The 13,633-nt window shown below is 41.7% G+C and overlaps 1 protein-coding gene across 3 annotated transcripts in view; it reads right to left on the reverse strand.

The window, feature by feature from the left end:
- Positions 1 to 13,633, reverse strand: part of LOC143035048 (protein spire homolog 1-like) — a 579,804-nt gene that overhangs the window by 486,660 nt on the left and 79,511 nt on the right. For all 3 annotated transcript variants that reach the window (XM_076201518.1, XM_076201517.1, XM_076201516.1), the window contains exon 2: positions 4,337 to 4,371. In XM_076201518.1, coding sequence (XP_076057633.1) covers positions 4,337 to 4,371 — 35 coding nt within the window. The remainder of the gene's footprint in view (positions 1 to 4,336; positions 4,372 to 13,633) is intronic.

Genomic DNA, 13,633 nt, shown 5'->3' on the forward strand with positions numbered 1-13,633 from the left:
AATGAGAACTTTAATAACTTTATTCTGGCTGAAGCCAGTCGATTAATATAATTCCAGACCTCAAAGGATTATACGCATATTGACTAAGCCAGAGATAACGAAGAAGAGATTAATACAGCAGCCTGCCGCCACCCGAGGCAAGAGGCTAAATCCGTGAAGAGGAGTGAGAGCGAGACAGACTCGCTCGCTTGACTACGGTTAGGCTAGGCTAGATTAGGTTGGGTTGGGTTGGGTTGGGTTAAGTTGGGTTAATTTGGTTTGGTTTGGTTTGGGTTGGGTTAGGTTAATTTGGGTTAGGCTAGGTTGATTTAGGTTAGGTTGGGTTAAGTTAGGCTGGGTTAGGTTAAGTTGGGTTGGTTTAGGTTAAGTTAGGATGGGTTAAGTTACGTTAGGTTAGGCTGGGTTAGGTTAAGCTGGGTTAGGTTAAGCTGGGTTGGGTTAAGTTAGGTTGGGTTAAGTTACGTTAGGTCAGGTTGGGTTAGGTAAAGTTGGGTTAGGTTAGGTTGGGTTAAGTTACGTTAGGTCAGGTTGGGTTAGGTTAAGTTGGGTTAGGTTAGGTTGGGTTAAGTTACGTTAGGTCAGGTTGGGTTAGGTTAAGTTGGGTTAAATTAGGATGGGTTAAGTTACGTTAGGTCAGGTTGGTTAGGTTAAGCTGGGTTAAGTTAGGTTGGGTTGGGTTAGGTTGGTTAGATTAGGTTTGATACCTAACGACAGTCAGTACTGACCCTTCCATTGAGTTTTTGAGGCTATTATACTTGCCGCCAGGCGATTTTATTCAACTGAAAGAACCCTAAATCAGCAGCAAAATAGTTTACCAGGTCATGAACCAATCCCAGTTAATACTATCGATGCCGTCAGGTGATTTTATTACAATGTGCGAGGAGGAAGAGGGATGTCCGTAGCGTAGAGTTGAAAATACAAACAACTTCCACGCAGTAAAAGAATTGTGGAATGACCCAAGGTCAATTGGCTACTGACCTCTGTTTCGTCTAAAGGTCAACAGACCCTTGACCTTGTTATGGTACGTTTGGCACGGTGCCGCAACGTCTCGGCCAATAACAAAACAATGGCACTCGACCATGTCATCAGCGTCTGTTGGTCCGCCGAACTCAGCCAACTTTTCAGGAGCACCGAAAGCTATCAGCGAATACGCGAACGCGCGCATACAAAAAAAAAAAAAAAAGTGAGCAACCCGCACATGCGCCGCAAGACTGCGCATGTCTGCGCAAGTGCACGACCGCATTTGCCCTAGTTGTCAACGGTGTGTGGGTACTCACTAAAGAATCTATCGTTCAGGTTAGGTTAGGTAAAGTATTGCCAAATATTGACGCATTACCGCCAATGTAACGCTCACCTTAGGTCACGTGATTACATTGGCAATGGATTGAGGTACCGGTGATTGCACTTGCCCTGGCAATGTGAGCGTGTATCGATGTCACCACATAAGTACATTTTGACCAAAAATAAATACATAAATACATAATAAATAAATCCGACGCCATTCCCAATGACGTTGACGCATGACGTCATCCGACCCAGTTCATTCGAGGTCACGAGTTCAAATCTCCGCGGGAATGTGATACGATTCGTTTGTTTTCGAAGTAAAACAATGTTTACACACATATGCACACACACAGGCAGAGTGGGCGTGAATTAAATAACATGTCAGGGCAACTGATTTTCCATGTAAAAAATGTGTATGTGTGTGTGTGTGTGTGTGTGTGTGAGTGTGTGTAATTCACCATGGTCTTGAATCACGTGTTGGACTCGTGATCGGCAGCTATTCCCCTCCCGCAAGAGAGCTCAGAGGTCATATATGACCGATCTATGGATAATGCTGTGTGACCTTACACTCACACCCAACTCCCCGCGAATGTGAGTTGGAGTAACGACTTGCAGCGCAGTGATACTAAAATCATTTCAGCCCTGGGCGGGATACGAACCCGGACCACCGTAACGGTGTCCGGGAACTCTAGCCACTGCGCCATCGTGTGTGTGTGTGTGTGTGTGTGTGTGTGTGTGTGTGTGTGTGTGTGTGTGTGTGTGTGTGTGTGTGTGTGTAAATCAACCTAAAATCATGCCCCATAATCTAGCAACACTGCGCAACAGCGGCTGACGCCGCAAAAAAATAGAAAAATAAATAAAAGATAAATGAAATAAAATAAAAATTAAATAAATAAATAAATGATAAAACAATCAATAAAACAAAATATGAAAAATAGAATAACATACATGGAAAATAAGAATAATAAATTAGTAAATTGATAAATTAATAAAAACAATTAATAAAATAATCTGTTTGGGTGCAGCCGACCATCTGGCCATCATCTGGGCCAGCAGGAGAAGGAGGAGGAGGAGGAGGAGGAGGAGGAGAGGTGAAAAAGAAGAAATGAGAGGGCCTGTCAACATATTAGTCCAATGGGAAGGGAGAGCGAGAGAATGAGACAGAATAAGAGAGACAGGGGGAGGGAGAGAGAGAAAGAGAGAGAGAGAGAGAGAGAGAGAGAGAGAGAGAGAGAGAGAGAGAGAGAGAGGGGAGGAGTGAGAGGAGTGAGAGAAAAAGGGGAGTGAGAGAGAGAGATAGAGAGAGAGAAGGGGGAGAGGGGGAGAGAAAGGGAGAGAGAGAGAAGGGGGAGAGGGAGAGAGAGATAGAAGGGAGAGGAGAAAGAGAGAGGGAGAGATAGAAGGGAGAGAGAGAGAGAGAGTGAGAGAGAGAGAGAGAGAGAGAGAGAGAGAGAGAGAGAGAGAGAGAGAGAGAGAGAGAGAGAGAGAGAGAGAGAGAGAGAGGGCTAATTAAGGACAATACAACACGGAAGAGGTGGAGTCGTAGAAATGGTACAGATAGAGATTGCAGTAGACGATAACAGTACGGTGATTGAGATTGAAATTAAAAGTGATTAGTATTCTTATTGTGAGTGGGGATTAGTCTACAATCATAAAACGAGGCTGAGTGACCCTGGTCCGTAGGGGAGCCACGAAAGTCCTTAAAAACACTGACAGCATAAACCTTGTGTTTATCAAGATCCGGTAATAGGAGCAGTGTTACAGGGTAATAGTATTACCACGGAAACGGTATTACTACAGTAATAGGCCTCAATTGGGTAAAACATAAATTGATTGACCGACATTAATTACTTGATTCTGGCTAACGCCATACGATATTAGTCGGTTTAGGAAGGTTCCTGTCCCTTAAATTTAATCCCATTTGCAATTAGTTAAGCTTTAGTTAAGCTTTGACTAACCCATCTCCTTTGGGTTACAAAAAAAAAAAAAAAAAAAAAAAAAAATCCAAATGAACCCCCCCCTCCGCACCTCTCCTCGGCTGAATAAAATCACCTGGCGGTATTAGCCAGAATAAAGCCTTCTTGGGGCGTCACCGTGGCGATGAGGGTTAACCTATTGACCTGACGAGGCCTTTCATCTGTTCACAATTGCCTCCGAATCGCCTTTAGCGTTCTTCCTATTCACAAGAACGTCAATGGATCAATGGAGCGATCATTTCCCACGCCCTCACCAATCTGTTCTGTGAAGTGTTGCCCTTTTCCTTCCCTTTCCCGACCTAGTTATGGACCAAAAGGTCTCCTGTCCGCATGTTCCTCCTTTGGAATCCTTTTGTGATCCCAGCAGCAGATTTGGGCGTCAGCTTCCCAACTGTAGAAGAGATAGCGACCTCCCCCTCGCGTAAATTCCCGAACTGAAGAAGGGATGGCGACCTCATCTTTCTATCTCTCTCTCACTCTCTCTGAAGAATAAAGATTGCCAAATATACCTTTGCCTTTGGAGTGACTCCTCCCATTTACTTTAACCTGGCGGAGAGTTCCCCGGTGTTGTCAGATAGGTTGGTTCGTAATTCTCCAACACTGGTGAATTACATTGTTCCAATTTACTAATTTCTATTTTATGTTCACGTATACTTCCAGCCAAGACCCTTAAATATGATATACCTATATATATATATATATATATATATATATATATATATATATATATATATATATATATACACCAACGGCTTTTCCCCCTTTCTAGGGAGGTAGCCAAAGACAATAAAATCCACTCCCACCCATTCCATCCCCACATACTCCACTCCCATTCACCACAACCCCCTCCCTCTTTTCTTGACTCCTCCTGAATATATATATATATATATATATATATATATATATATATATGTATATATATATATATATATATATATATATATTTTTTTTTTTTTTTTTTTTTAACGATGGGTCTTCGCCAAGATAAAGTGGACTGACTGTAGAAACTCCCATAAGGTCATGCTCTTCAAAGTCTTTACGACCTTCAACGATTTTCAAGGTCTGTGTCAACTTACCTTTCCTTCCGAAGTGGCCGGCTCGCGCTTCTTCTCTGGAAAGAGAGAGAAAACAAGGTCAACATAAGGTCAACACGGATCAAGGTCATGGCACATAGAATAAGTAAATAAACAAATAAACAATCATAACAGAAAAGTAAACAATGATAAAATAAATAACGTTAGCGTATAATGAATATACAAAATAAAGAAATAAAGAAAATGTAACTAAGATGTACAGATATAAAAAAAAAAGTTTCCAGTATAAATGCATCAAGTTTGGGTATAAACAAATTCTACACATTTCAACAAAAACAAAAAGACGGAACCCCACGGGCGTAGATTTTTCCTGCATATATTACAACTGAGCAGATACACGCGCACAACTTACTGGTGTAGAGGATAGCGTCGTGATCCCCTCTTGTGAAATCCAGTGTTCAACACATGTTGCCGGCGTGAAAAAATAAGAGAATAAAAAATACATATAGTTACTACCCTCCTTGACCAAGGAGATTGTGTGTGTGTATTTACCTAGTTGTACCTAGTTGTATTTTACGGGAAGGGGAGCTATGCTCGTGGAGTCCCGTCTTCATATCTCATTTTATCTAAACTATTTTTCAATTCATGTATTGTTTTTGCACACACCACTTTCTCATCTAACTTGTTCCAACTGTCTAACTTGTTCCAACTGATGTGTGTGTGTGTGTGTGTGTGTGTGTGTGTGTGTGTGTGTGTGTGTGTGTGTGTGTGTGTGTGTGCGCGTATATGTGTACGCGCGAGTTTATGCGTGTGTGTTTGTGTGTGCATGTGTGCGTGCGCGTATGTTTGTGTTTGTGTGTGCGTGTATATGCGTGTGTGTTTGTGTGTGTATGTGTGCGCACCTGTACGTTTGTGCGTGTGTGTGTGTGTGTGTGTGTGTGTGTGTGTGTGTGTGCGTGTGTGTGTGTGTGTGTGTGTGTGTGTGTGTGTGCGTGTGTGTGTGCGTTCGCGCGCGAGTGCGTATGTGCGTGCGTGTGTACAAGGTAACCGCATTACCCATAAATCGGTCTATATGACCTATCATCTCTCACTCGAGAGGGTAATAGCATGTTTTCCAAGAGCATGATGAATCTTAAACGCGCACACAGGTACACACACACACACACACACATGTACACACGTACACACACACACACACACACACGTTGATGAAAAACTCCCCTTCACGTACTTTTACGCTGGAGTAACTAACTTCCATTTTAATTAACTGGATGAATACACGTTCCCTATCCAGGATGCGAACTGAAGACCATCCCACCGGGTCGGGTAGGGGCGGGGCTTGTTTAAGACGAGGCAGAGAGTGGGCGGGGCTTAATTTTAATCTAGAGTCAATTAAACTGATGCAAGTTTCTCTGGCTCAGATTATGAGCAGAGCTGCTCAGTTAAGGCATTTAAACTTTTAAACTAAAGTGTTGTCGAAGGAAAGCGTGTCCACGCAGGGAGGTGCTTAACCTTGCACGAAGACTTCGCTCTTATGCATCGTTTACACGGGGCAAGTAAGAGGCAAGTCAAGTGTGCAAGTTACTTGCTGTGCGTAAACATCGAATTTCTTTGTCAAGTAGATGTTTTACACACGGCAACTTGTAGCAAGTAACTTGCACACTTGACTTGCCTCTCAACTTGCCCCGTGTAAACAAGGATTAAGGGGTAGACTGGGCAAGTGGCAGACACCAGGGGTCGCTGGGTACTGAACCCAAGTCAGTGGACTTACGAGAATTAGGATTTAATCTAATCTTATCTATAAATTTGCTATCGGGTTTTTCTTTTCCTTTTATTATAAATGGCGACAGGTGATTTTATTCATATTCGCGAAAAAAATAATTAGCGATGAAGCAATAACGGAAAAAAAACAATGAAGTGTTTATCAACAAAATAATAATAATAACAATTAAGATGATAAAACTAATATAAATAATGATCTGATTCTTAAAAAACGAGTAAAGTTGCTAACAAACGAACATGACCGAAAACATAACCAACTTACAGGAGGTAATAATAATATCAACCAAGTGAAAAAGATTAAAAGCAATGCGAGAAATCAACAACGTACGCACACTTTAAAGATCAATAGCTTTACGCCATTTTGTGCTCCGCCATTTTGTGGATACTCAGTGCAGTAAGGCACAGTACACTCTAGGTTAACCCTCCTTTCAGTTGAAGAAGAGCAAAAACCGAAGTGAATGAAATATTCTGGCTTCAGAGGGACGCTGGTTATCGACTGATCCTGTCTCTCTCTCTCTCTCTCTCTCTCTCTCTCTCTCTCTCTCTCTCTCTCTCGCCCTCTCTCTCTATTCAAACGAAAGAAACCCTCCATTTCCATGTTAAGGGTCAAAGGCCATCTCGATTAACCGGCTCAAGGCAAATGTCGGATTATATTACACAGACATGTACATACACGCACACAAATTATACGTACATATACATAAACCCACATTTACATACCCATATACACATTTGCATACACAAACAGTATTATACCTATACATTCATACATATTCACGTCAATTCACCAATTATCATTATTCGAACTGATTATTTTTATATTTTTCAAATCCTTGTATAACAGTTTTTCAATTAATTTTATTCTGGCTAACGATAAAATATTTTATCAGAAAAAATACTTCTTTGCTTCCATGTCAGGTACGTACTCGTACAAGTCAGCACACAGCGTGAGTCAGGTCAGTCTATCCGATTTTGCTGACTTAAACGTCTCGACTAACTGGAAAGGTCGTTTATGACGTCACAGGTGTTGTGTTGAGACGACAAACAATTCTTTTTTTATTCCAAACTATTATTCCCCACTCCTTTTCCTACTACTACTACCACCAATACTACTACTAACACCACTGTTATTTTGCTACTACTACTATTGTCATTATTGTTTCTCTAAAATATTCTTGATTTTTTTTTTAACCGGGAGATGGTGCAAAGCGACTTGACGTCACACTTAAGCCCCGCCTCCCTGATCGCTGACAGACTCTGTATACATTGATTTCCCCGTTGCAACTCCAAAGTAAACATAAAAAAATGGGTCGGAGCTTAATTCTGCCCAAGCCACCATGAAAGAAAAGAAAGGAAATTGAACGATAGCTGTCCAAAAGTTTTTTATACGTTCCTGTGATGTGGACAGTTCTGTTTCGTACAAATTTCATGAAATTATATATATATATATATATATATATATATATATATATATATATATATATATATATATATATATATATGCAGCAATTTCTCCCAAATACGGACTTAGATAACATGCGAACAGGCCCTCAACTGCCCTCCCCCTCCTTTCCCTCTCCCTTTTTATTCCTTCGGAATTGAACATTTATTACTAGAATGGCGCATTGGAGATGTGTGTATGCGTGCGTGCGTGTGTGTGTGTGTGTGTGTGTGTGTGTGTGTGTGTGTGTGTGTGTGTACCCGCGTCTGTGTGTGCGCGCGAGTGTGCTTATATTATAGTGCGTATATCCGAATACTCCATAAATCCGACTATCCTGTTGCCATATTAGTCTAACATGGGAGGGATTAATGTACAGATATATGCATAGTTTTTTTCCTTACCTCCTCTCTCACATATATATCCACATAAAAAAACGCACACAAAGGTCACATACATACATACATACACACACACACACACAAACACACATTTGCAGGTCCACGCCACTCATTTACGAGGTCGTAAAGAATGGTCGTGTGCCTGATAGGTCGCGGAAGGTCGGTCGGTCGGTCGGTCGTGTAGGCGATGACCAAAACAAAGACGCAAAGGTGAACCTCTATTGTCGACAACATTTGGCATTAGTTCCGCTCGCCTCTGTGTGTATAGCTACGTATAACTGCGTGTAAAGATATATTTGAAAGGCTGTACGAACATAGCGAATTTTAGTATATACGTACATATATATATTATATATATATATACACATACATATATGTATATATATACACATACATATGTACATACATGTATATGTATATATATATATATACACATACATATATATATATATATATATATATATATATATATGTATATATATATATATATATATATGTGGAAAATCACCAAGGAAAAAATAAATGAAATGATGACTGAGCACTTTCGTCTATTTAGACGTCTACAGTAAACAGACGAAAGCGCTCGGTTATAATTTTATTATTTTCCTTGGTGGTTTTTCCGCATATTTAGAATCACGAGTTCATGTGATTTCTCATGCACATATATATATATATATATATATATATATATATATATATATATATACACATACACACATACATGTGTGTACGCATGTTGAAATTGGCGCGTGCGAACCGCGAGACAAAATAATTTGCATATTAACGAAAAAAGACCAAACTTGTTTTTTTGTCTCTTCATTCAACCACAACCGACCAGAAACTTCATCCCGAAAGCTGTCTCGGTCGATATTCCACGAAATTTTCACTTGACCTGACGAGCCACGATCCACCATTCTAGAAGGAAACGTGTTTGGTTCAGTTACCATAAACACATTTCTAGATTTCTACTTTCAGAGTATAAAGTTTTGCTATTCATTCTCTCTCTCTCTCTCTCTCTCTCTCAATCTACTGGTTTCCTCTGGAGAACTACAAATTTAATCTAATCCCTCCTGTCTTTCCAATTATCCTTTCAGTAGTTCTCGTAGACTCCCCCGCTATTTCCATTTCCCCTAATACAACAACTACAACAACAACAACAACTACTACTACAACAACAACAACAACAACAACCACTAACCCTCCTCTTTCACCAAGGGACCCCATTCTCGTGTTGCTAAGTCCCTCCTTGACCCTCTCTCCTCCTCCTCCTCGTCCTCCTCCTCTTCCTCTTCTTCCTTCCGTGGGCTCCACCTTGGCACTTCCATCGGGGGGCCAGACGAGAGGACCCCCAAGGTCCAACCAGCTGGACCCCACGCAGAGCACAACACAACCATCTGTGTCTTCCATGGCAATGTTCTTCATTTATTAATCTTATCTATTTACTTATTTGTCTGTATTTCCATCGTGGCCCAGTTTGTCTTTATACACCACCTTCAGGGGCGTATTGCGTCACTAGCATATACACATCTGATCAACACATATATAGTACATAATAAATATATACACACATAAGCATATCAACATACATACTATAGTAGACTCATCTCCGATCAAAAACTACTCATCACTTTCGACGTTTGTTATTCGTGTTTGTTTTTATCTTCATTGATTCTCGAATTTACCAAAATCTCCGACTCCAACATTTCAGCGCAGCATTGTCTTCAAGGAAAAAAGTCCTACATACTGCCGAAATATACTAATACACACACATTTATACAGATTTGATTATAATATATATACATACATACATATACATATATATACACATAATATATATACAGTACACACATATACATATATACACACATATACATATATACACACACACATATACATATACTCACACACACATATACACACAATTTCATATACATATATACATTTTACATACACATATACATATATACACATATGTACACACACATATACGATCACAGACACAAACACGGAAACAACACACACACAGAGAGTGCGCGAGCGCTTTCGCCAAACCCGTCGAAGCCCTTGACCCTCGGACGAAAACTGCGGCAGATGCAAATGGTGATGCTGCGGCGGCGGCAGCTCGACGTAGACGAAGTTTGGGGTCAGCGTCGCCCGAAGGTGAGCGGGGAGGGGGGAGAGGGGGGGAGAGAGGGGGGGATATCCAGTCCAGGGCATAGGAGGAGGGGGCGGGAGAGTTCTCTCTCTCTCCCCACCTCTCTCTCTCTCTCTCTCTCTCACTTAAAGAAAAGGATGGAATGGAGATAATAAGGAGGGGAGGGATGATTTGGAGAGAAAGGAGGAAGATTAGGAGAGAGTAGGAGGAGTAGGAGGAGGAGTAGGAGGAGGAGGAGGAGGAGGAGGAGGAGGAGAGGAGGGAGAGCGAGAGAAAGTGTGAGGAGGAGATAAGGACTTGGAAGACGGATGTCCGGCCTGTTGGAGAATGGTGGAGGGGTCTCATCTGAATACAACAGAAGCGGCAGAGAAAAGACAAGCAACACCATTTACAGAAGGGATAGTCTGATACACACACACACACACACACACACACACCTCGTGGCGCAGTGGTTAGAGTTTCCGGCTGACACGACGGCGGTTCGGGTTCGAATCCCGTCCAGGGCTGAAATAATTTCAGTATCGCTGTGCTGCGAGTCGTTACTCCAACTCTCGTGGGCGGGGAGCTGTGTGTGTGTGTGTGTATATATATATATATATATATATATATATATATATATACATATAAAGTCACAGCACTGTCTACAGATCTACATACGACCTAAGAACTCTCATCCGGAAGACTAATACCTGTCGATCACGGGTCCAGCACGAGTTGAAAGGCCATAATTATCCACACACACGAGCTTAGTAGAATAGCCTTGTAATAAATATTGTAATTTTATATATATATATCTATATATATATATATATATATATATTATATATATATATATATATATATATATATATATATATATATATATATATATATACTAAATCAATAAAGAGTACCACCCAGCACGTAAGGGGTCCTTTCCTTACCAGTTAATTTCATTATGCTGCCAGACGATTTTATTCAACCACGTGGTATATATATATATATATATATATATATATATATATATACATACATATGACGTAAATGGAGTAGGAAACACAGGAGTCTTAGTCCGAGTTTATTCCTGACCAGTTTCGCAGGTATGCTTTTATGAAAAAGCATACATGTGAAACTAGTCAGGAATAAACTCAGACTAAGACTCCTGTGTTTCGTACTCCATTTACGTCATATGTATGTATGTATGTATGTATATATATATATATATATATATATATATATATATATATATATATATATATGGTGGGTGGTGGTTTTGCTGGACGTTGTGGTGGTAGCGGGGTGTGTGTGTGTGTGTGTGTGTGTGTGTGTGTGTGTGTGTGTGTGTGTGTGTGTGTGTGTGTGTTTGTGTGTTCCTGAGCTCTATAGCATCGCCCGGTGTTCACCACAATAGGATCCATTGACACCATCCCCGTCCTACAAGGGTTAGGTAAAGGTTACGCTCACGTCACACAAAAGACCACACGTCACGCTCGTCACAGTCACGTGCACACAAGCATTCGGGTCTCCATTCACGTCTCTGCCCAAGACAGAGTCGCGCAACACGAGTTTCCGGACTGCCGCGCAACACGAGTCTCCCGGACTGCCGCGCAACACGAGTCTCCCGGACTGCCGCGCAACACGAGTCTCCCGGACTGGCGCGCAACACGAGTCTCCCGGCCTGTCGCGCGACACGAGTCTCCCGGACTGTCGCGCGACACGAGTCTCTCGGACTGTCGCGCAACACGAGTCTCCCGGACTGTCGCGCAACACGAGCCCTCCGGACTGTCGCGCAACACGAGCCCTCCGGGCTGTCGCGCAACACGAGTCCCCCGGACTATCGCGCAACACAAGTCTTCGGGCTGTCGCGCAACACGAGGTCGCACAGGCCGGTGTCGCACTGTCCGGCGCGGCGCCGCCGTTGCGGGTCGATGTTGGCGACACCAAAGTCTTCCTTAGGAGTCTTTAGACTCGAAAGGTTACGATAGTATCTTAACCAAGGGGAGTTGGTGGTTGTTATATCAAATTCTGGCTGCCGCCAGGTGATTTCATTAAGCACTTTGAACTTGCAAACTTAGTCTAGCTGGGTCCGGGGCTGCCGCATAGTGTGACATCGGACTCATGAAGCGTGGTATGTATGTGTGTGTATATATATATATGTATATATATTGTAACTTTACCGGTTTTATTATTGTCATAGTATTTTATTCAGCTCCTTGGTACCCTTTCAACTAGTCTCCACATGACTCGTACCTACAAGGCAGCAGATTTTATAAACAAAAACTTCTTTATATTGGCAATCTCTTAGAATTAGTAAATCTCCAATATTTGGTACGAAAATTCCGAAGTTCCTAACATTCTTTTAATACCAGAAACACTTCCACATTCTGGTACAAGCAATAAAAGATTACAAAGGAGGACCATCCCAAGAGACCTTTTGGTCCATAACTAGGTCGGATGCAAAAAATTATGATAAATAAATAAATAAATAAAATAATAATAATACAAATAATAAGATAAAATAAATAAATATGTAAAGTTAAATAGTAAAGAAACAGGTTAATAGTAAACAATAATAATTGGACCTTATCAGTATAATTATTTCACAGTTTCGATTAAACAAATAAATCCTAACTGCTACTTTAAATATATTATTCTGGCTGACGCCAAGGCTTTCTTATAAATCGTTCACTCCCTCAATTCACCAGCTAATTCATAAACCGGCCAGCTAAAAAGTTGGCCAACGTACAAATCGAACAACTAAAAAGTTGGCCGACTTAAAAATCGATGAAACTGAAAAGTTGGCAGTCAGGTGTTGGTTCCAGCAGATCCGTGTCCTGGAAACCAGACCAGGTGGCAACCTTCTCTGGCGTCCAGCAAGCAACCTGAGGTGCTGGTGGGCGGCTGACAGACAGGTTCCAGGTGTCTTAAACGACACCTCTGCATTGATATCACGTATCCTCTGCATGACTGACATCACATCAGTCTGTACGGAACTGACGTCACATTCCTTTGTACAACACTGACATCACAATAAATGACGTCACTTTCCTCTGCGCGGCAGTGATGTCAATGTATGACGTCACAACCCTCTGCATGGCAATGACGTCACATTCCTTTGCCCAGCACTGACATCACAATAAATGACGTCATTTTTCTCTGCGAGGTAGTGACGTCAAAGTATGACGTCACAACCCTATGCATGGCAATGACATCACAATTGATGACGTTATTTCCCTATGCGCGGGAGTGAGGTCACAAATCACGACGTCCACTCTGACGTCTCTCAGTCTCTCTCTCTCTCTCTCTCTTTTTTTTTTTTTTTTTTTTTTTTTTTTAAATAATGAGGGTAACTTCTGGCGTCCAAGGGCGCCGAGCGACCATTGGGCACCGAGCGAAGGTTCTCCTCTCTCTATATATGGTTCTGAGCTAGAAGAGCTGGTCTAGGAGAAGGTTAGCTAGCCTAGGAAGTAGCCAATCAGTTTCACCTGAAAGACAACCATCTGTCTGAACCCCAGAGATCATCAACGAGCGTTGGCGGGATCTCCCACACGATCACACGTTCTGTACACAGCCTCACGTTCACG

This window comes from Oratosquilla oratoria, chromosome 18, assembly GCF_046742065.1.
Source record: "Oratosquilla oratoria isolate Oo_2021 chromosome 18, ASM4674206v1, whole genome shotgun sequence".
Classification (NCBI taxonomy): domain Eukaryota; kingdom Metazoa; phylum Arthropoda; class Malacostraca; order Stomatopoda; family Squillidae; genus Oratosquilla; species Oratosquilla oratoria.